Source organism: Lonchura striata, chromosome 11, assembly GCF_050655825.1.
Source record: "Lonchura striata isolate lonStrDom1 chromosome 11, ASM5065582v1, whole genome shotgun sequence".
Classification (NCBI taxonomy): Eukaryota; Metazoa; Chordata; class Aves; order Passeriformes; family Estrildidae; genus Lonchura; species Lonchura striata.
The window spans coordinates 12989478-13010841 of NC_140713.1; the positions used below are offsets into that span (position 1 = coordinate 12989478).

Consider the following 21364-nt stretch of genomic DNA (forward strand, 5'->3'; position numbering starts at 1 on the left):
CAAAAGTATTGTTCCTTGAAATTGTGCTTTAAATTAGTATATATTTTTATCTTGTTTTAATATTCTGGTCTTGCAGATAACACATTTGTAATGAGTTTTTGGTGATGAAAGAGTTTTTACTATGAAAGGATGGGAACATTTTTCTAGTTTTCAACAGTGTTTGCATCACAGATGTTGCCCCGGAGAACTTCCTGGCTCTTCCAGTTTTGATCTATCTGCATTTATATATCAGTATTCATTCTAAATCAGCAATTCAAGATAAAAATAATCATATTACTAAAGTGTCATTTTGGTTAATACACCTGATGGTATCAAATGACATTTGGTCTTAGTGGCTGCTTCATATTTTTCTGACCTTTGCTCTCAAAGCACATTTTTCATAACTATATAGGCTCAAAAGGCATTGAAGAAACTATTGCTACTAGACTTCTTGAGAAAATTGCCTAATATTCTTCAGTGAGTTATTTTATGGGTTTAATTTATCATATTTGATTTCTTTGCAGATTGACTATTACTGTCGACTGGATTGTCTGTGGAAAAATAAGTTTAAAAAAGAACATGAACAATTTGAAACTATGGAGAATGTTAACAGGCTTTTGCTGGAAAATGTACTTCCAGCACACGTTGCTGCATATTTCATTGGAGAAAAACGAAATGAGGTGTGTTGAGCCTCTCCTATGTGAAGAACAGCAAATTGGATTTCTGTGATATATATTACACATGATGTGAAAAAGAACACAGACTGTAAATTTGTGCAATTTTTGACTTTTGTTTGTATTCCAAGACCATTGTAAACCCAAGAATCTGTTAACCAGATGGCCTCAAACAAATGAATATTTCTAGTGTCAGTCCCTGAAATCTGTTCTCAGAATTAGTAGTTCAGCTTCAAGACTTAGTTTGGCAAATATTTTAATGAGATCTACTACTGCTTTCCCAAGACACTGTTTTAGCAGGGCGGATGGATCACAGTTTTGAGGGAAATGAGTTGAGGAGCAGATAGTATGTCCAGAGAGAAGTTCATTGATAATAATTATTTTTTTAAAGAAATCTCATTCTGCCAGCATGTCATCAGAGAGGACAATGCTGTATCTCAGAAGAGTGATAATGTCCAAGTAGATGAAAATGTTTAAAGAGAAATGTTTAAGATGAAACTCTCTTTAAAGAATCTTAGCTTTTCCTTAGGCGAATCCACTTTGTTAATGTTTCTGATAGAATAAGAGATGTGGCTGACTTCATATGAAAGCTGTAATTTGATTACTGGTTACAAACAATTATCATGAGTGAATACCTGAGGGAGAATGTGGCTGCTGACAATGTGTGGGTTTATTGCTTTCCTTTAGGACTGGTACCATCAATCCTACGACTGTGTCTGTGTCATGTTTGCATCGGTACCAGATTTTAAGGTGTTTTACACTGAATGTGATGTCAATAAAGAAGGTTTGGAATGCTTGAGGCTGTTAAATGAAATCATTGCTGATTTTGATGAGGTAATTAAGCTTCTGTCAAAAATGCACTGGATTACATATTTACTGCAAAATAAATGTTTCACTAGATCTGTGAGCATTAGAGGGGGGAAAAACCTATTTTTATGCTGTACTAATAATCTGACTTCAGCACTGCAGTCTTGAAAGATATTTTCCCATCTGGTTGGGATTTTCACATGCATCATCTAATCCATTAGAAGTACGGTTTGAAAGTTCTGACTTTAAGGACTTTCAGTACCTCAATGCTTTCATTTCTCCTTTGAGTAGGTAGAGCAAAACTGTGAAACTAACCCTCAGTATTTCATCTAATCTTCATGTGAGTGATAGTATTGTTAGAGATGTTTAATGCTTATGGTAGACAGTATGAGATTTCTAGTTAAATACTACACTGAAATATAGTATTGAAGTCTCAAGTTCTTGTTTTCTTTCCATTCAAACAGCTCTTGTTAAAACCTAAATTTAGCGGTGTTGAGAAAATAAAAACAATTGGAAGCACTTACATGGCAGCAGCTGGTCTCAGTGTTACACCAGGCCAGGAGAACAACCAGGTATGTTTGCTCTGAATCTGCCTTCAGTATTCTGGGGGTGCATAGGTGTGTTCAAAGTAACAAAATATAACATGATACGAAACAGTACATAATGAATGGTGATTTCCTGAAATGTGGAAAAAGATGACAAAATTGTATTGTCTCCTGCTGAATTCACTATTTACCTCCTAGTTCCATTTTATTTTTGAATTAAAGTATTCAGTAATCCCAGCATACTTTTTACCTATTTCATCTTTGATTCCAGTAGTTTAACATTCCTAGATGTGTAACAGAAGGGCTCTAAAAATAGGGGAGTCAAAGAATGGGAGCCAAAGAAAAGGCCATCTCAGAACTGGACAGTAGGCTTTTTCTGATACCTGAGAACTGGCACAGAAAGAGAATCCTCAAGTGCCACATTAGGTCTGAAACTGTTACCTAGAATAATTAACACTAATTTCTCTGGCTCATTTTCCGTATAGCAGGTTTCTGTATGACATTAAGATGCATATAATAATGTGCCCAAAATATGCAGAATTAAAGCTAAAACCATAAAGGGCAGACATTAATTTGTTATAAAATTTAATCATATCACTCTCGTTGCCTCACAGACATCCCAGCTGTAATTAATGGAGTTTTGAAATTCTGCAGTTCTGCATTTACAAGGATGAGTGGTCTCATCCTTATAAACACTCCAGTCACTTCTAATGCTGCTTTGGAGTAGCAGCCTGACACAGCCTTTTGTGTTGTAATTTGGTCATTAACATGTGTTATGACTTGCACAGGATAGGGAAAGGCAGCACGCTCACATTGGGATTATGGTGGAGTATGGAATTGCCCTGATGAGTAAACTGGATGGCATCAACCGACATTCCTTTAACAACTTCCGCCTGCGCGTTGGTAAGTTCTGTCTGTGGGGAATGGGAACTCCACAGCCCACACAAGTGAGAAGTAGGTAGGATGAGGTAGGTCCAGGTGCTGAACAGCCAAAGGCAATATTGTCTGGTCAGCTTTTCAGACAGGCCAAGCTCTTCCACGGGTGGGCTTTTTCTCATCACTGGAGGGAGCAGCAGGAAGAGTGTAGCTGGATGACTTTGGAAGAAATGAAAGATATAGATGAAAAGTGAAGTACCCTGTTAGTGACTGTTGACTAAAGACAGTATTGTCATTACAATGCTCATTTCTATATATTAAAAGTAGAAGGGGAAGAATTCTGCTTTGTGCCCTAGACTTCCTGTTTTGCAATGGTAAGTCACTTCACATCTCCTGAGCCTCAGTGTGATTATTTATAGAAGAGGACTAATGCTGATTACTGGAAAGGTGTTGCAGTTAAGTTTTGGTTTTTTTCCCCCTGAATCTACAGCTAACACAATCACATCCCTTTTTCCCTCAGTAATGACAGCTTCCTGTGTTTCTGTAGGGATCAATCATGGTCCAGTGATTGCTGGTGTGATTGGTGCCCGGAAGCCTCAGTATGACATTTGGGGCAACACTGTTAATGTTGCCAGCCGAATGGAGAGCACAGGGGAGCTTGGCAAGATCCAGGTAAACCTATGAGCCTTGCAATGTCTAAGGCATTATTTCTATTTGGTTGTGGAATTTTGCTTTAATGTGAATAATCAGAAGAATTTCACAAGCTTTTCTAATTTTTTTCACACAAAGGTCACAGAAGAAACAAGCAAAATACTACAGGAGCTGGGATACTCATGTGAATGTAGGGGACTCATTAATGTCAAAGGCAAGGGAGAACTGAGGACTTACTTTGTTTGCACTGAGACAGCCAAATTCCAAGGCATGGGACTGAACTGAGGCTACAATGAAGTTAATCAAAATAGACTTAGATCTGCCTCCCTTCTGTGAAGACGTAGAATTTCCCTCCTTATGTGAAGGACTATTATTCTAAAAACATGTATATACTGTTCCTATCTCTTCTACATCTCAAGATGAGAGAATTTTTTTTTAAATAATGAAGAATTCTGAGAGGTTCCTAGAAGATACACAACTGTCAGTCTGAAAATGACTACTTTTTCCTGAAGTAATTTGAAGATTTATCTGGAATTGCCATGAAGCATTTTCAGTTAGTTGTTTTCCTCACACTGGGAGTCTTAGCAGCTCAGTGACAGCCGGTGTGGATGCACTGTAGAAGCCATTCCCATGTTAAAACATTCCACTGCCTGCTTGGCACACACCTGCTTACAGTATTGTGTTTGTCCTGACGTGTGTGCTGATACTGAGGGCACTGCGTATCCTGCTTTTAATGCTGAACAGACTGCACAGCAGAAGACAGCTGAATAATGGGAAGAGGAATACAAGGAAACTCAAGTGTGTCACATGGTAACTGTGCTGAATTCTTTTGGGAAAAAAAGCTGAATTGCACAGTATGGGGTCACTTCACCACCCTCGCCTCCTCCACAGCAGTACCTTGTGTTATGCAGATGTTTTCATGACCAAGAGCTGTTCAGAAATTACTTTCATCTAGTTCAGCATGTTTACATTATATTACATGTTCTCCTTTGTATTTCTCTGTAATTAGTATCTGTGTGTGCATTTTGTTCTGTCATGGTAAATCTTGAATTTTTTATATTTCAAAAAGTACAAGTGATGGTGAGGAGCACAGGGTCAGGCTCTGACAGCAGCTGGTGTTGCTGATCCCAGCAGGAATTCTGATTCTGTGCTGTGTTCTTGAGGGCACTTAGGGAAGAAAAAATAATCTGTTCTGAATTTCTGGGAAGCTGAAGAACAGAATTACTAATATAGTATTAGAAACAGTAGCAGATACTGTATAAAGAGAACTGTGTCAGTAGTGGTTGTTTTTTTTTCTGTTCTTATTTCTACAATTTGACTAGCCACTGGCTGGTTTCTATGCCTTTCAAAGGCAGTGCAGTTTTTTTTCAAAAACTGGTTTTGAGGGTTATAAAGAAGGTATGGAAAAAATGTATTCATAATGAAATGTTTCAGCAGAGCCTCAATACTGGAAGTATGAGTAGAGCATTCATAAGATCATTGTGGACATGATGTAAATTAGTTTAGATTGTAAGGTTTTTAAGCAGTTAGTGTCCTTTGCTAATTTCTATGCATTTTTCTATGGCATTTTTTACTTAGTGCAGTCTGTTAATCTGTTTGCTGTTGGTGGAGATGATAGCAGTTTGTAAGGCTAACATCTTGTGCCCAGTTATGTCTGTTACTAAGGATGGGTTCCCCCTTTCCCCATATACCATGTCAGGGCTGGACAGCACAGTGATTAGTGAGTACAACTCCTGTTTGGCTGAGCCTTACTCCCCTACAAACAGCATTTCCTAATGCTGCTGGGTTTAGTACCAACCCATCCTGGACAAGTGTTTAAGCAGTCCTGTGCTTCACTGCTGCTTTCTAATTACTGTGTAGTTTCTTTAGAATAGGAAGTGACTATATTCAAGACAGGAACAAACCTAAATATTGTCCAACTGTGGATTAAAAATTGTACTTGTAGTCTTTATCAATTTTGTAGATCAAATATATGTGTGTAGTAGTCTCCAACAGAAAACAGCATGTAAGAAAACCTGAATTTTTGTCTAGCTCACACATAGGCTCTGCTGAAGAAGGGTCATACTCACTGTCATGTTAGTGCAAGTCAGTGTTGTAGTTGAATAAACCTTCAAACAGCTTTTGCTACTCTTGTATGTTGTGTATTTGTAGTTACAGGTGCTCAGCAAGCATTTGATTTGAGATATTTATTGTTTTACAGGACCATGCATGTGTCAAAGGCTCCTTTAAGCAGTCCGTCATGTCATGTTAGGTAAAGTGACCATTTGCCTCATGAATCTATTTTGAAAAATGATTATGCCTATAAATAGAGCTGGCTCTGAAGTGCTCCTGTTCACAGAACTACTAGACTGTAGATGTAAGTTATCTATGAAAGAACATTTTCTGTCTGTACCAGCATTTTGAAATACTTTTGTTTACATGGTGTTGCCTGTCAGGCTGGTAACTTATTTGGGTGTAACTTCAACTCAACCTCATTTGCAGAAGTGGCAGGAAGAGCTGCAGCTTCCAAAGGGGAAGGAGTTGGGTTTGGTTGCAGGTTTAAAAAGAATGCTCACTTGGTGTGCTGTGCACAGCCTTCTTGGAGAAGTCAGAAACTGTGTGTACTGAAAAAGAGGATGACTAATTTCTCACCAGATCTGGAACTCTACAATATGAGAACTATATTCAACCACAGAAAAAGTTCAACTTAAGAAGCAACTGTATTGAAATAATTGTTTTCAGCAGTCCTTCTGAGAGTGAACTGTGAAACTTAACATTGAGGAAAGAATCTCAGTGGAAAAATCTTTCTTGCAGCATTATTTTTTTCTTAAATAGAAAAAATGGCACTGTATCTAATTTGAAGAGCTAATAACATCTGGAACTAGGAATCTGTTTTAAAGAACAAACTTTTGTTTTTACTCTGAAATAAAAAACTCATTGAAATGTGTTTAGTTTAGCATTTATTTTGATGGACCCATGAAAAGGAGGTATATTTTTTATATTTTATATTTTTATAGTGCTGCAGACTTAATAGGACTGTTTTTACTCATGAACTAAACTTAATATTTATATTTTTAAAAAATATTGCCAGTAGAAAATGCTTAGTGACATCTACATGTTCTAAAGCTGATGAGAAATGCCAATACTTCTGTCACTGGCAGCCACCTCCTGCACCATCTATAAGGTGAGTGATGGGCAATGACATGCTATGGACAGAGACAGTAAGGATTTGGCTGGCACATTTGCCCTAAATATTGTCTTTCTTGTAGCCTGAAAATTATTTAAACAGTAACGGAAAAATTCATTAATTTATGAGTAATAATTCAGCTGCTATTACCTAGAATTGAAAAAACTCCAGTGGTGACTATTAAGTCTTCTGGGACAAGTGAAACTGCTGGAGAAAAACCCAGACTGACAATTAACAATTTTGCAATGTATTTTAGTAATTGTGAAAGTCTAAAAACAAATCTTTCTGCAGCATTTTTAGAGAGGAAGGAAGGAAGCAAGGATGATGTTGGCCATAAGACTGAGGGGAGAGGGTGCTGTTTGGCCTGTAAGTTATCTCTTAGTTCAGTTCCCTGCCACTGCACACAGCAGCAATGGCTGGAACCCTACAGCTCATTCCTCTTGACTCCAGGGTTATACTGGAATCACAGATGAAAGAAAAGCAACATTTAAAAATAATGAAGGATGCCTCATTGGTAGTGGTAGAAGCCATGTGCAGCACTGTGATGGTGTGAGAGCAAATGGGGACCACAGGAAAAGCCTTGGGTGTGTCACAGGCTGCACCTGTACCCCCACAATGCTCGAGCTGTCTGTGCCTGATAGCTGTGCTCCTGGTCTGCACCTCTGGTGAACAGGGAACTGTCTCAATGTGAGAAGGCTTTCTGAGAAATAAGCCTAGAACCATTAATTATCTGGCAGTACCTGCTAATGCCTCTGCCCAATATAAAGAACTGTCTGCCTGAGTGTCTCAGAGATGACTGTACCACATCCATGGGGTACATTTACTTGCTGACAGTGTTAGTCTCATTTCTGGTCATGGGTCTGAGCTTGTCCTCCAGTTTTAGGATACTCTAAGTACACAGCAAGGTTTCTCTAAGAGGAGATTAATCCACATTCAGAAAGCTGAGCTTTTGTTAATTCACCACACTGCATCAGTTTTGTATAAAAGTTTATTTCTCTTCCTCAAGTCCATGAGAGTTGCACGGTAATTTTAAAAAGGGGGAGTTCAGACACTAATTGTTTGCACTAACCAGACTCAGAGACAAGTCTATACATTGCTTCTAGAAACTTTTGGTTGAGTCCCTGCACCGTATATAGGCACGTTTTCATTATCCTTTGACTTTTCCAGACACTTGGAAATTTAGGAAAACTTAAATGTGGCAGAGGAGTTAAAAAATATTAGAGAATGCAAAAAGAATAATTTAGTGCATTTACATAGCAGAAATAACTAATACAAACCCTTCAAAAGCCATCAGCTTCAAAATTTAATAAACAAAAGTAGTTTAACACACAATAAACACAAGGCGAATGCACCTGAAGGACATTTACCTGGTTCTTAAACAAAATCAAACAAACAGCTGTAAGGAACACAATCTTCAGCTTATAACTGCACCACACTCGTTTTCAGGGACAGTGATGGTCTTTTTAGGCTCTTCAAAATCTGAAAGTTTACAACAGATAGCATGTCACTGACCACAGAACACTCAAGTGAAGATGTGCATAAACAGCAGAGCACGCCTCAGGTCATTTGCTATTTATGCAGATAGCTCTGTGTTAGCTGTTTGCTCTGCAACAGTCCCAGAAAATCCTGTTTCATTTGGTTCTGTTACAAGGCCTCTGTGTAATGTTATAGAAAAGGCTCAATAATTTTGAGCACTTTCCTTAAAAATAGGAATGAGTTCCTGAATTAATCCTGCTCTTTCAGTTAAAACGCTATTTAATGAAAACTTTCATAAACCACAGATTGAGTAAATTTGTTGTGTGAATTATGTTCCGTGAGAGGAAATTCTCCCTGCCTACCCTAAGTCTGGGTGCTCTTTTGTTGTGCATGTTCTAAATGGGAGAGGACAGGGTCTGGCACTGAGACTCCACTGACCAGACTCTCTAATCCAGCAAAAACAGCCACTACTTTTGCTGGAGGAGGTGAGCTGAACTCACACTGTCAACTTCCAAAACACAACAGCTGGCCAAACTAAGCAAAAGGCGTGCACAGCCAGCAGCCTGCAGAAGGAATCATGATGTTCTCATTTTAGCAAGTGAGACATTTTAACTCCTCTCCTGCAACCTCACGCAAAATGGAAAAACTAAAATTAAATGAATTACTGAGATTTAAAATCTGGCAGTGCTGTAAGATGGATTGTAAAGTAACCAGTGTAGCTGAACCAAAGTTCCATACACACAAAAGATTCATATTGGACTGAAACCAAAGGCAGCAACTTTCCATTTCAAACAGAATTTATAAAGAGAGAGGAACTGAAAACTGGAACCATACTACTACAAGTTCCACCATAAGCCAGTCTAAGGATTTGCAGATGTAGTTTTGTTCCCGCTGAACAGATGCTACAAGATGTTTTCATATACTCACCCTCTGTCAAATCGACCCAGCTGTCTTCTGTCTCAGGCAGAGGGACCGAGATTCCCATTGCTTTCCGGATTCCGTAGGTACTGACAATGTCACCTGGAGTCACTTGCTGGGCAAGTTCTTTCAGGTTATTGGTTACTCTCTCCGCTGGAACAGATAAAAGGATGTGTTTATATGCTATATATAGAAACCAAATTGCTGAATCACCCTGCAAACAGTTCAATTATTTAGTACAAAGGCTACTACGTTAAATAATATTTCTAAACCAGAAGAGCTGTGTTGTGCTGTGTGCAGCCATGCAAGACATCCTGGGAACCAAGAGACAAAGTAAGATCAGGAGGAATGAAACAGCTGCTGCCCAAGGCTTGCTGCCATCAGGAAACACCAGAAGTTAAAAAGTAAGTTAATGAAACTTGGGCCACACATGCAGCAGCTGGGAAAGGGCTGGTGGCACCCACACAGCACTGGTGTTAGTAATAGCTGGATTTTGGGATTCAGCACAAAGCTTTGGATATAAAGAGAGACTGTTCTTGTTCCTACAAATGTAGTTTTCCCTTAAGAAGGAAGCCATAAGTAGTGAACCATAAAAAAATATATTATTTGATCTGGTTTAGACTGTACCAACTTGGTCATATTTCTTCAGTAATGGGGAATTTATCTAATCACGTCAATGTAGTTTAGTTTAGACCATGAATAGTCTTGCACAAGTCAGTTTTACGTGCCAAACAGGCACCCTGCATACAAGTCCTATCTCACAGGGCTGCCATTTACACAAGCTGTGTAATTGATCTGTGGGACAAGCAGGTTTGCTCAAATAACTAAAGAATATATGACTGGTATTAATTAGTGTAACTCAATAGACTGATAACCAGATCCATCCTGGACCAAAGCTGGCCTTGCAATAATAACTTGGTAGTATTTAAATGAGCCCTGTTCAAAGACACTGCAAAACTCATGGAGTTATTGGTATTTGACTATTGTCTATCCCACGGCATACAGAAGCTTCAGTCAGTTCTAGGGACATTTAGGAATAAAGAGGAAATACTTGTAATTACTATTAAAGATTTTCATCTGGCTTTAAATTCAAAGAAGTTTAAATTAATCCTCTAGGCCTAACAGAGCACATAATCTACATTATGGCCCTTGAGATTTGTTTTTTTTCTTGGAGTTGATACCAGCTGGGACTTCTCAATTCTGCAAGAATGATCAGAAAAAGTGTATTTACCCAAGTGCATTTCTCTGTATGATGGACCCAGAAGACAGATCATATTAGGGGGTGGTTTTGTACTCAGTCGTTCATTTTGAGCGTCCTGGAGTTCTCTGAGCAGCTTTGTTGTTTCATCGAGTTTCCTCTGGAAGATTTCAGCCTCTGTTTAAAGAGAAAAAGGAAGTCCGACTAGTAAGATCTAAATAAAGTCTACTTACTTACTTCTTGATATAAAATATTGTGACTGAGAAACTAAAGGAGTTACAGATATATATCAGAACTATGACTATCAAGAAGACTCACCCTCAGAATCAAACTCTTCTATAGGCATACCAAAGTTTGTAACTGCTTTTAGCGCTGTAAGTCTGTCACTATTAGCAGTGTCCAACCTGGCAGCAATATCAATTTCCATAATCTGAAAAAAAATCAGCAAGTAATAATTTAGATAATACTTAGCTCAGCCTTGAAACAACCAAATTATCTGGGGAAGATCAGAATGCAAAGGTAAGGTTAGTGTGCTCTACAAAAAAAGTAAACATACAGAGGGAAAGCTGAAAAGATACCATGTATAACTTACTGTTCTACAGTTATTGTTTACTCATTCTATTTTATATGCAAATAGCAAATGGTATCTGCCAAAACCACTGGGAATATGCATAAATGATGTGGTAACTTAAGAGCAGCATCCCAATTAAAAAACAGTTTAGGTATTCCTTCAGCTCACCTAAAGGATATTTTATCAAACATCTAAGGCCAAAATTTAAAAGCAATCTGGGCACTGGCTGCAGGAGAGCAGCCCTGGCCCTAGAACTGCTTTCCCTAATTGAGCAAAGTTTGGGTAGAATGATTTGAGATCTAAAATTTATTGCCTACAAGGGGCACAAAGTGAGAACTTCTCAAAGATTGCTAATATTATGTGGCATCTTATGCTCACACTACAAATTCATGTTAAAAGAAACCAGATTAAGATAGAAACAAAGCTATAGCTTTGAAGAACCACAAACAAAAATACATAAGCATTTGCTTCCAGTTCTCTTAACATATAGTTAAGACTTAATGTTTTGGAGAACCTTACTCTCCTCATGCCTACAAAGGGACATACCATTTTCCAAGACTTGCAGGTTGTCAAAGTCTCAGTGTTGTTGTACACCCATGAAAGTTTTAGGCTATTTTACATCTGTGAGCTTGTACAGCTGGATTGGAGAAGTTAATTAATAAAGAAAAAATTTACCTTTACATCTTTTATTGCATCACTTCTTTCCTGTGGGCCTTCAGCTTCCTCACATGGCTGAATAAAGGATTTTTAAAGAAGGCGTTAAAATGACTCTTTTAAATTCAGAGTAAAATCTTACAAGATGCCATACTTTAGGTGAGTATCCAATGCCATTAATTCCTTCCATGGTAAAGCAAGTTATAATGCAGCTATTTTTTAGGGTCTTTCTTGTGGTATTAATGTTTACTGAAATACATTTTTTCAGCTCAGGTTTCCTTTATCTTTGCAAAGTTCACAGCGATGTCACATCAGAGACTATTTACTGGGGTGCAGGAAGAAGAGGAAGGCTGGTTATTAGAGGCTGAAATGTTTTCTGTTTCCGTATGTAATTGTATTTCTCTCAATACTGCCAAGAATAAGAGGCCCTGACAGCCAGTGCCACTACTGGGTACAAGAGCTAAGCATGTAATGCTAAGGAAAGGTGTGAGCTGAGGCAAAAAGTCCATTAACTTTTTCTAGTATTAACTTAGGTAATATTTGACCCATTAGTAAATGGCTACAATCTGTTTATTTCAATAGCCAGCACTGATTTGAACTTCAAAGCAAGACTTTTAGTTAACAGGAACTGTTCTGAGAAGATTCTCAAATAATTCTTGGATTGTCAATTAAGGTTATCAGGTGAGCCTCCTAGATACCAGTTATGTTTAGCATGGACAGGATTGGAATTTCCTAAGAATTTGAAGTCACTGTTCAATATTTTTACATAGCACACATTTGAGTTTAAAAGCACAGTACCAAGTAAAGGGAAAAACTACCTATTAATTCACCTGAACTAAATAGTGGCAGCTAGGAATGTAATAAAATTTTCATGGAAAAAAAAGCCTGTCAATGATCACGTCATTTTTAAACAACTGCTTACTGGTCTTGAAATAGGAGTTAGTGATAATGGGATGGGATAATGGACAAAGAATAGGTAATTATATCTCCATGTACAATATGTTAATAGTCACTAATGAACAATACAATAATTCCTTTCCAGAAAATCCTGCCACTGGAGTCAAGGATCAGTCTTTACCTTCCAATTCTATCAGTTAAATGGATACCCATCAACAGGATTAGCATCATCTTTCTCTTGCTTTAGAGCTAAAACCAACGACTAGATAGTACACAAATCCACTCTTACCATTTCTAGTTCTCTGAGAGCTCTAGAATGTCCTCCTTTAGTTAGAACATCCAGCAAACTATCAGCCATTAAGAGAGGATAATCCTGGGATTTCATAAAAAAATCTTGAATACTGAAAGAATAAAGATAGTTAAGGTAATTACATTCTTATCAAACATTTAACATAAAGAAGTTATGCAAGGTCAAACCAATATGTACATCACAGAAAACACAAAAAATAGCACAGGATCTGAGCCAAATGGATTGCTTTAGTTTAACTATGCCTGCCTTCTGTAGCTGAGGAATCCATTCTGAATGGGACACTGGAAAACTTGGAAGTGTGGTGTCTCAGGCAGATGCATCAACATGAAAGCAAACTTGCACAGGCCCCTCACATTTACATTATGTACTAAAGTATTCCTCCCTTTCCTAAAAATTTATATCACTGTGCTGGCTACTTGTGAAATTCTCATAAAACAAATGAGTTTTGAAATTTTTACAATCAAGAATAATAAACCAATAGAATTATTTTTACAAAACTATCTCATTCAAGGCAGTAATTAATGTGAAAAAACCCCATCAGTTTGTATAAACATTTGTACAACTCAGTATTCTTCTGGCTTTGAACATGAGTCTTTCAGTTATAAATACAACTAAGTTTGGACAGTGTACTCCCAGGAATCAGTAGCATCAAAATTCTTCCATCTTGGCCAATTTCACTTTAGAGGCAGGTTCTTCTGCTGAAGTGTTTGTTTCTTACACAAACCCCTGTGAGCTATAAAGGCAGCAGGGCTATCACTCCACAGCAAAGCCAGCCCATCCTGCAGAGAGTTGCACATAACAGCCTCTGTTCATGGGAACTGCACTGTGCATCTTGCTTGCTGGATTACCTGGAAGATCCTTGATTAGAGTCTTCCCCGTATGTTGAGTAGATTAAGTCAGAATCTTCTTTGCTTATGTTGGCAAACGTTGAATCATATGTTGGTGCATAGGAACTGAAGGGTCCATAATTCAAGTATGTCACTAATGAATAACAATAGTATTAATTATTACCCTGCTTTGCATGCAGCTAGAAATGAGAAGGGGCTGTAAAACAATCCTCAAGAAAAAACTTTGCAGGAATGTATTTGTTAAGGCCTTCACAGAATACCATCTGTTGACAACTAGCAATTGTTAGTAAGATCTCAATCAAATGCATTTGTATTTGCACATATGTCACTAATACAACTGTGTGCCTCAGCACAACATGAAGAGTCTGATGCTGGAAAAAGGTTCTCAGGCTCACCCCTACTCTTTTAAAGCTACCAAAAACCTTTCTCTATCTGGCCGTTTCTCTTCTCAGTGTAGATAAAAAGTAAATCTCTTGTCCCTTTTGTATGTGTAACTTAAGCTGCACTCTGTGATGCGCTGTTTAATTGTGTAATGGATGCAGAGTATCACAGAATGGTTTGGGTTGGGAGGGACCTTAAAGATCATCTAGTTCCAACCCCTCTGCCATGGGCAAGGACACCTAATAATGTGCTTTATCTTTAGAAATCCTTAGTTCCAAATTTGTGTGCTAGTAGCAAGATCAATACACTTTGTTTATATAAGAAAAAGGATTTGTATTGTTTTTTAAAAAAATCAGCACTTACCTGGAGTAACCTTGTTTCTTTTATCTTCTTTGAATCCCTGTAATGTATTAACTCCTGACTGAAGCCTTCCTGCTGTCATTCCCAGCTTTACAGGGCAGTAACCTGGCTCTGCAATAGGACATATCAAAATACAGAAACAGAGAAGGCATACGAAGATGACTAAACTCATTTAATACTCACAGCTAAGAATGCAAAATGAACAGGACATGGCTCTCAAAGTGCTTTCCTATCCAAATGCTTCATGCTAATGATCTGGGACCCAGACAGTTCCCAGTTCTAAAACATCTGTGACCTTCTGGGTCAGCAGACACTGCACTCTGTACATGGATCAGAAATAAGAGGATCCTGGGAAATTCTCCAGCAGCAAAAGTGTTCTTTTGCAGCTTCCACAAACAGCTGACACAAATCAGAGAAGCAACAACACTGAGGACTCCCACCAGCTGCTCCTAACAACAGCCACAGCTGAGGCCTATCTACGTGATCCCCCAGCCACAGCTTTTCCAATCCAGATCTTTATCAGGCTGCAAAGAGGCATTCAGTTCTTGGCCAGGATTTGCTCATCTGCCCCTGCAAGGATGCCAGGTATGTAGAAGTCACTTGCTACCTGAACCATGCCAACTTACCTCCTGCAGTGAGGTCAACAGGATTAAGAAGGCCCAGAGTTGTTGTACCATCTGGTTTTCTTCTTTCAAATTCACACTGAAATAAGATTAGACTATTTTAATTTACATAGCACTTGGCATTCCTGGTCCTTAAACTAATGAAAACATTTAATGGAACTGTCCTATCTGCAGGAATAAGAAAGGAAATCAGTCACTGAGAATTGAGTGCTGCTCTAATTTTTTACTTTCACTAGATAATTTTATTATTGGTATAGGCACAAAGAATTAAGATTTTATGATAAATATTAGTGTTTCTGCAGAGGCCAAGTGACAAAAAAATGCAGAAAATGAAACAGGCATAGCATTACCAATCTGAGTTTCTTCTCCTGTAATATTAATAGCCTTTGATCAGGTATGTGTCTGTTTCAGAACTACGAGATTTTTGCAGGTCAGATTTATTTTCTTGACCTTTCTACTCTTCAGCCTTTTCTACTACTTTATTGAAAATTTGAGCACAAGTTGTTCTGCTGATGAAATTCAGCATGCATTCAAATAGCACTTTCTTTTAAACCTTATGATGTTACATAGATGATTAATGGTGTAAAATGGTGTAAGCTGCAGTAAAAGCAGGTATCAGGTTTCAGCTGGTGTAACAGGCCAAGGCCACCTGGTTTCTGGAAAAGGGAAAGGAGCTACCAAACCCCCCAGTGCTCACCTGGCTGTTTGCAAGGCGCCTGGTTAACTTGCCCCCAGACTCCTTAACAATCCGATCAATCTGCTCCTGCTCCCTTTCCAAGCTATTGCTTCGTAATTTGTCTTCAAGCAGGTCTTTATCCTTCCTGTGAATATACCCACACAACTCAGGAAGTTGGAACACCAACTGGCTAAATAATACAACAGGCTACTGTGACAATAGTTTTAGCCAACTCTCTACCTGGTTTTGTAGACAGAACAACTAACAACAAAAAAAGAGTGTTATTGAATATGACTGTATTTAATACAGCTGGGGAAGGCATGTGACAAAAGTTTACATCAGTAAATGCTATGTTAATAATTGTAAAGGCCTCCCAGAAAACTAAGATACTCTTAGTATATTTAATACTCTTAATTTTAATATCCAGCATTTATTTACCTAAATATTTACCATCTTCATATCTGATATTTCTAGTTGCAAATAGCTATTTCACATGCTGTAGCTATGCAGCTCCATGTTTCAAATACAACTACTATGTAAACAGACAAAAAGTAATCAAAATTGGCTATGTAGCCTTTTGTACTGAAATGTTTAAAAACTCATGTTTGCAGGCTTTCTCCAAAACTACACAGTGTCTGTGAAAGGGACACTAAACCAGAAAATAATTGAAGGAATGGAATTGATGAACAGTACATGTTTACCTCCACTCAAGAATGATTGTATCATAAATGATTCTAAACTTATTTGGTTTTAGTAGATGAAGATGCTTTATGTAACTCTTGATCCCTTGAGATGAAAATGTCTAAGCAGGACCAGAGAGAAACCCACATCCACTGGAGCCTAAGCCATCTTGTTTCTGTAGCATTTAAAAGGTATATCCTATAATGACTCAGATAATACTTCACTTTTTGTGCTCTTTGCTAGGTGTTTTGAATGCTTTGGTGTCACCATCCATAGGTTCTCCTCTGTCTTTCCCAGGACCATTCTCCTCTTCCCCAGTTTGCTGCAGTTCTGTCTTGTCCTTCTGCTTCCTTGTCTTCTGCAGGTCAGCCATGAATTCTATACTTTGTTTCAGGCTCTGAATTCTCTCCTGAATAACATCAAAATCCTTTTATTTGCTGCTTCAATGAATCTTTTTGTAACCTACCCATAGAGACTAATTTTATTAGAGTTCTTTCTTTCTTACACTAGCAAACATAAATGGAGTCTAGAAGGTGAAATACTAAATTCAACTGTTTCTACACACTGACTGATCTAGCAGCATTACTAAAACAATGTACTATATATATTACAATATACAAGCAGTGGACAAATACCAAGCAAGGTTTTATCAATTTTCAAGAGATCCCTGTAAAAGGGATAAAAGGGATCAAAAAAACAAAGAATCAGTATACTTTTTAATATTTTGGTTGAGGTTTTTTGTTACCTGGCTAAGTATCTTCATCCCTGAGTGCAGCAGTTTTTTTGCAGCTTTGTAGTAAATGGTGTCTGGTTTGTTGTAAATCATTGCATTATTACACATCAGTTTGAAGTTATCCTGTTCAAACATGAAGAATTTTGTAATGAGAGTTAATTTTACAGTGTACTATACTGATATTCTTGTTGCAAATGGGGTGTCTTGAGCTTTAGGAAAAAAACTTAGACGAACACTTTTAAAGAATGAATTTAAGAAATCTATTAAAAATGTAAACAGGGATAAGCATGTAACTCTGTTTTAAGACCTGAATCTATCAGCCCAACAAACATCCTTGAAATACTCTGAAGTGTTCAGTACTGTTTGTAGTTTTTCAAGTTTTAAGGGAAGCCCTCTTAGCTACAACTACCCACCTGCTGATCAATCAGCAGTCATTAAAACAAAGTGAAGCAACATAACAAAGACAAAGGAAAGCTGCAGTGCAAAGTTAAATTATTACAAAGACTACTCCAAAGTTTTAGTTACAATGAAGAAATGTATGCTTGTTTGAAATTCAAGTGAGCTGGAAACTGCACTTCTATACTCACTGCAGCCTCTATGGGTGCATCTGTTTTATCCCATTCTCATTTATTTACAAAGTTAAAATTAACCAGAAACAGCTGTTACAACAGGGAATGCTCTTCTTAAGTTTTGGAGATCTAAAGAAGAATGTGCAAAAAAATACAACCAATACTATTAACTAACATATGCCTAATTTTTAATTACACACAAATTACACCTCTCAGGTCCTCATCTAGCCCAGTAAAGAACTAGAGTATTTCTGACAAAGAAACAAAACAAAACTAGGCCCCACATCTTTTAAAAGCTCAAGGAGGCTTTCAAGCCAGGCACTTGAATTCATTAGGCACACTACAGCACCAGGACAAGTGGTTGCTGTCAACAGGACCAAGCTCACAGTGCCTTCACTCGTTGATCTCTATGACCAGACTAGCCTGGAAAAAGTAACAGATGTAAAACAACGGGCTGAAGGACAAACTGCCAGATTCCATGCAATCCTGCACAAAGCCTGAAACCATCTGCATCTTTCTGAGATGCACATTTACAAACCAGAAGGGTTTTCTCTTTTACAGTCAGAACTTTCTTGCCCACAAAAATTCAAGGGGAAACATTTCTTGAGGCACAAGTACTGATTTGTTCTGGCATCTTTCTATTCCCATAAAATACTAGCCCTCAAGTCAATTGAGCATAAGCTCTGTAGTCAAAACAAAATTCAAAGCATCACCTTTAATTCTTCTATGGACTGGTACCCATTGTTCTTGATCTTCTCTTTCATGGTACTAAAATCCATTGGGTTTTTAATGATCATGGAATAGCCAGGAGCAATAAAGTCAGTCACAGGAAATGAAAAGAAAGAACTTGGATCCTTTCTGTTAAGAAATGAAAGATTTTTTTTTTATGTTTCAACTTATAACAAAGAACATACTGAGTTTGGAATTAAATACAAAGGAAATAACTAAGCTAAAAAGAAATCAGAACTATAAAGAGAGAAATAGCTTGCATCAGCATAATCTTTCCCTTTCAAGGTTGAAAAGATCTCATATGCAGACCCATACACCAAAAAAGCACTACAAATGTATTTCAGAAATTCCTTCTATATTTTGATAACTACCTGTGTTCCCCAGAAGATGAAAAAACAATTTCTAAAAAAGTTTTAGATTTTAACAAAAGTGTTCTATACCATAGTAGAAATAATTAAGAAATAAAAGAAATACATAGAATATAAGAATAATCTTCTCATTTACTGCTCACTCAGAAATTACCAGAAGGAAAGAGACAGAGTTCAAAATCAAAAGTGCTGCTTTTTGTATGCACAGAAAGGGAACCAAACCTAACACAGACTTCTTTTGATAGTTTAAGTTTCTTGAAACTAACACCACGCCTAGGTGTTGAAAATTTATGGATAAGAGAAAACTTGCAAACAAAGTTTCAAGCTCAGTCTCGTGAGACAGCTAAAGGGAAAGATCTTTCAACCACTCTTGCACAAGATGCAGATACTCTTAAAGTCAAGAAAGATTATTTTAAATAAAAGACTACTTGAAAGAACTGTAGACTTGATTGTTTTAACCAAAAGACATGTGGTTAGTAAAACAGTAAGAGAATATGCTTGAAGTTTTCAAGTGCATACTTCCTTTTTATAGTAAATAATGCTAAAATAGGAGAACTCAAGGTAAAAGAAACTTTGGCAAGGTAATTGTAATCTCTTGTGCTTTCCTTTCAAAAGCTTCCACTAAAGAAAGCATCACATTGCTGGAAAACTTTCCTGGTTTTGAAAGCTTTTTAAAACTACTATGTACTTGATTGAAACTGGAGGTGTTCACAACAAGCCTAAGCTGAAGAGAAGTTCTAATTACACTTTCTTAAACTAGCAGTTAAATTCCTACAACAGCCATCTTAGTAATATATTTACCAATAATATTTTGACTCAGCTTTGTGTGTGCCCCTTCCTTTACTGGATGCTATTTTCACATCTCTGAAAGCCTGTAGCACAGACATTACCTCTGCAGCTGTCTCATGAGTTGATTCAGAGCTTCCTGAAGTGGTGTCTGCTCCACCTCTAGACCAAAAACAAGGGAGGGGGAGAAACAGTGTGAGGCAGAACTGACTGCACTTCCAAGATATTAGAAATCAACCAAACAAAACTGATGCATCTTGACAATTCAGTGTAAAGAAAAGAATACCATGGCAAACCCCCCAATACCTACAGGGGATCTACTTTTCTCATTGCCCTTGCTTGACATTCTGCTCACTCTGACAGAAGTACCAGATACCATGCTGCAAAAGTGTACAGCAACCCAATACCAAACTTTTGTCCGAGAAAAACACTGAGATGGCACAAAATGCCAAGTCACTTGCTACAGAAACAAACAACAATAAAACATGAGTCAATTACAGAAAACATGAATTAGCAAAAGAAATTTCTTTCTTCCCCCTACCCTCCTGCTTGGATAAAGTGCTTGTCAGTGGTTTCTCTGGTGACAATTCCATTCTGACGGGGGTCTGACATTTCATTTCCTGTTCTCCCTCACTGTCTCCATGGTCTCGATCTCGTTTCTTTTTATCCTCCTGGAAAGATTGTTATGGAAATGTAAGAGCACCTGCAAAGCCTGCATTATTAATGTACATAATGCTCTCTAGATTTTTCAAGACATATTCACAAAGTTTAAAAAAATAAGAATAGCTTTCAAGTGCCTAAAAATTCTGTATTCTTTATGTACTGTCTCCATCTGCTGGACACTGAAATAATTCAGCCATGCAATGCACTGTATCACTGAATTAGTTATTTAGAAAATGTGACAGCTATTTGGTGTGTATCATTTAAAAATGAGACAGGAACGCCTCACACACAGAGGCTGGAATGTATTCCAGAAGAATACAGGTTATAGTTATGTCTGCTGACCTTTGGCTGTGATACCTAGAGAAAGTCAAAGCATTTTTTTTTTCTTGCTAAAATACAGTAGCATGAACACATACCTTAACTTTTCTCCTTCTTTTCTCCTTTTCTTCGCCAGGAACTTGTTTTTCTCCTTTCTTTCTCTTTTTCCTTTTTCTGTCTTTATGTTTTTCATGTTCAGACTTGTCCTCGTAGAGGCTGGAATCAAGTCCTGCATTTCCAGTGGAGAGCTCAGCAACTTCATTTCCTCCAACTTTCAGCACCAGCTTCAGTGGCTTTTCTACGTATTCTTAAATCAGCAGAGAAACAGGCTGTGTGAGCACCAGGTGAAACACGCTCCCGTCCCCACCAGCCCCGCGCGATCACTGCTCTTCCTCACCGCCCCATCGGCCCTTTCCAGCCCCTGCAGCCGCCCGTCCCCGCGCGGAGCCGAGCCCGCCGCACCTCCCGGCCCGGGCCCGCGGCGAGCCAGGGCCCCGCCGCCGCCGCCCGAGCGTTCGGACCGCCCCGGCGCTGGGCGCTTCGGGCCGCGCTGCCCGGCGGCCTCTGCCCGCCCACCCCCGGCGGGACCCACCCTCGTAGGGATGTTTGTCCGACTTGTGCTTCTTGTGCTTCTTCCCCATGGCCCCGGCGCGGCCCGCCCGGGACAGGCCGCGCTGCTGAGGCGGTGCCGGCCGGCCCCGCGCGGCCCGCAGCAGCGGTGGCGGCCGCAGCGCCCCCTGGCGCGCTGGAGGTCTGGCACGGGCGCAGCGCGGGGTCGGGAGCCGCGGTCCCCGAGCCGCGATCCGCCCCGAGCCGCGATCCGCGATCCCTGATCCGCGATCCCCGAGCCGCGATCCGCCCCGAACCGCGATCCCCGAGCCGCGGTCCCCGAGCCGCGATCCCCGAG

General features: G+C 38.8%; 2 protein-coding genes across 3 annotated transcripts in view; one reads left to right on the forward strand and one right to left on the reverse strand.

Annotated features, from left to right (window-relative positions):
* ADCY7 (adenylate cyclase 7) overlaps window positions 1-6458 on the forward strand; it is a 59888-nt gene extending 53430 nt beyond the window's left edge. Inside the window, exons 23-28 of the mRNA XM_085589583.1 lie at window positions 504-659; window positions 1341-1487; window positions 1925-2032; window positions 2794-2908; window positions 3429-3553; window positions 3671-6458. Coding sequence (XP_085445709.1) covers window positions 504-659; window positions 1341-1487; window positions 1925-2032; window positions 2794-2908; window positions 3429-3553; window positions 3671-3817 — 798 coding nt within the window. The 3' untranslated portion in view covers window positions 3818-6458. The remainder of the gene's footprint in view (window positions 1-503; window positions 660-1340; window positions 1488-1924; window positions 2033-2793; window positions 2909-3428; window positions 3554-3670) is intronic.
* Window positions 2578-21161, reverse strand: BRD7 (bromodomain containing 7). Of its 2 annotated transcripts, XM_085589584.1 has the most exons (18): window positions 21050-21161; window positions 20556-20764; window positions 20018-20147; window positions 19581-19638; window positions 18307-18451; window positions 17037-17147; window positions 16516-16700; window positions 15632-15755; window positions 14938-15013; window positions 14315-14422; window positions 13571-13703; window positions 12702-12813; window positions 11537-11593; window positions 10609-10720; window positions 10324-10467; window positions 9102-9245; window positions 8066-8177; window positions 2578-3100 (listed from the first exon to the last, which is right to left on the reverse strand). In XM_085589584.1, the coding sequence occupies exons 1-17, from the start codon at window positions 21096-21098 to the stop codon at window positions 8113-8115; spliced, it is 1962 nt and encodes a 653-aa protein (XP_085445710.1). In that variant the 5' UTR covers window positions 21099-21161; the 3' UTR covers window positions 2578-3100; window positions 8066-8112. The 2 variants fall into 2 exon arrangements, with proteins under 2 accessions (XP_085445710.1, XP_021391813.1); XM_021536138.3 differs by lacking the exon at window positions 2578-3100 and having other exon boundaries at window positions 7673-8177.
* Between the last annotated feature and the right edge of the window lie 203 nt (window positions 21162-21364).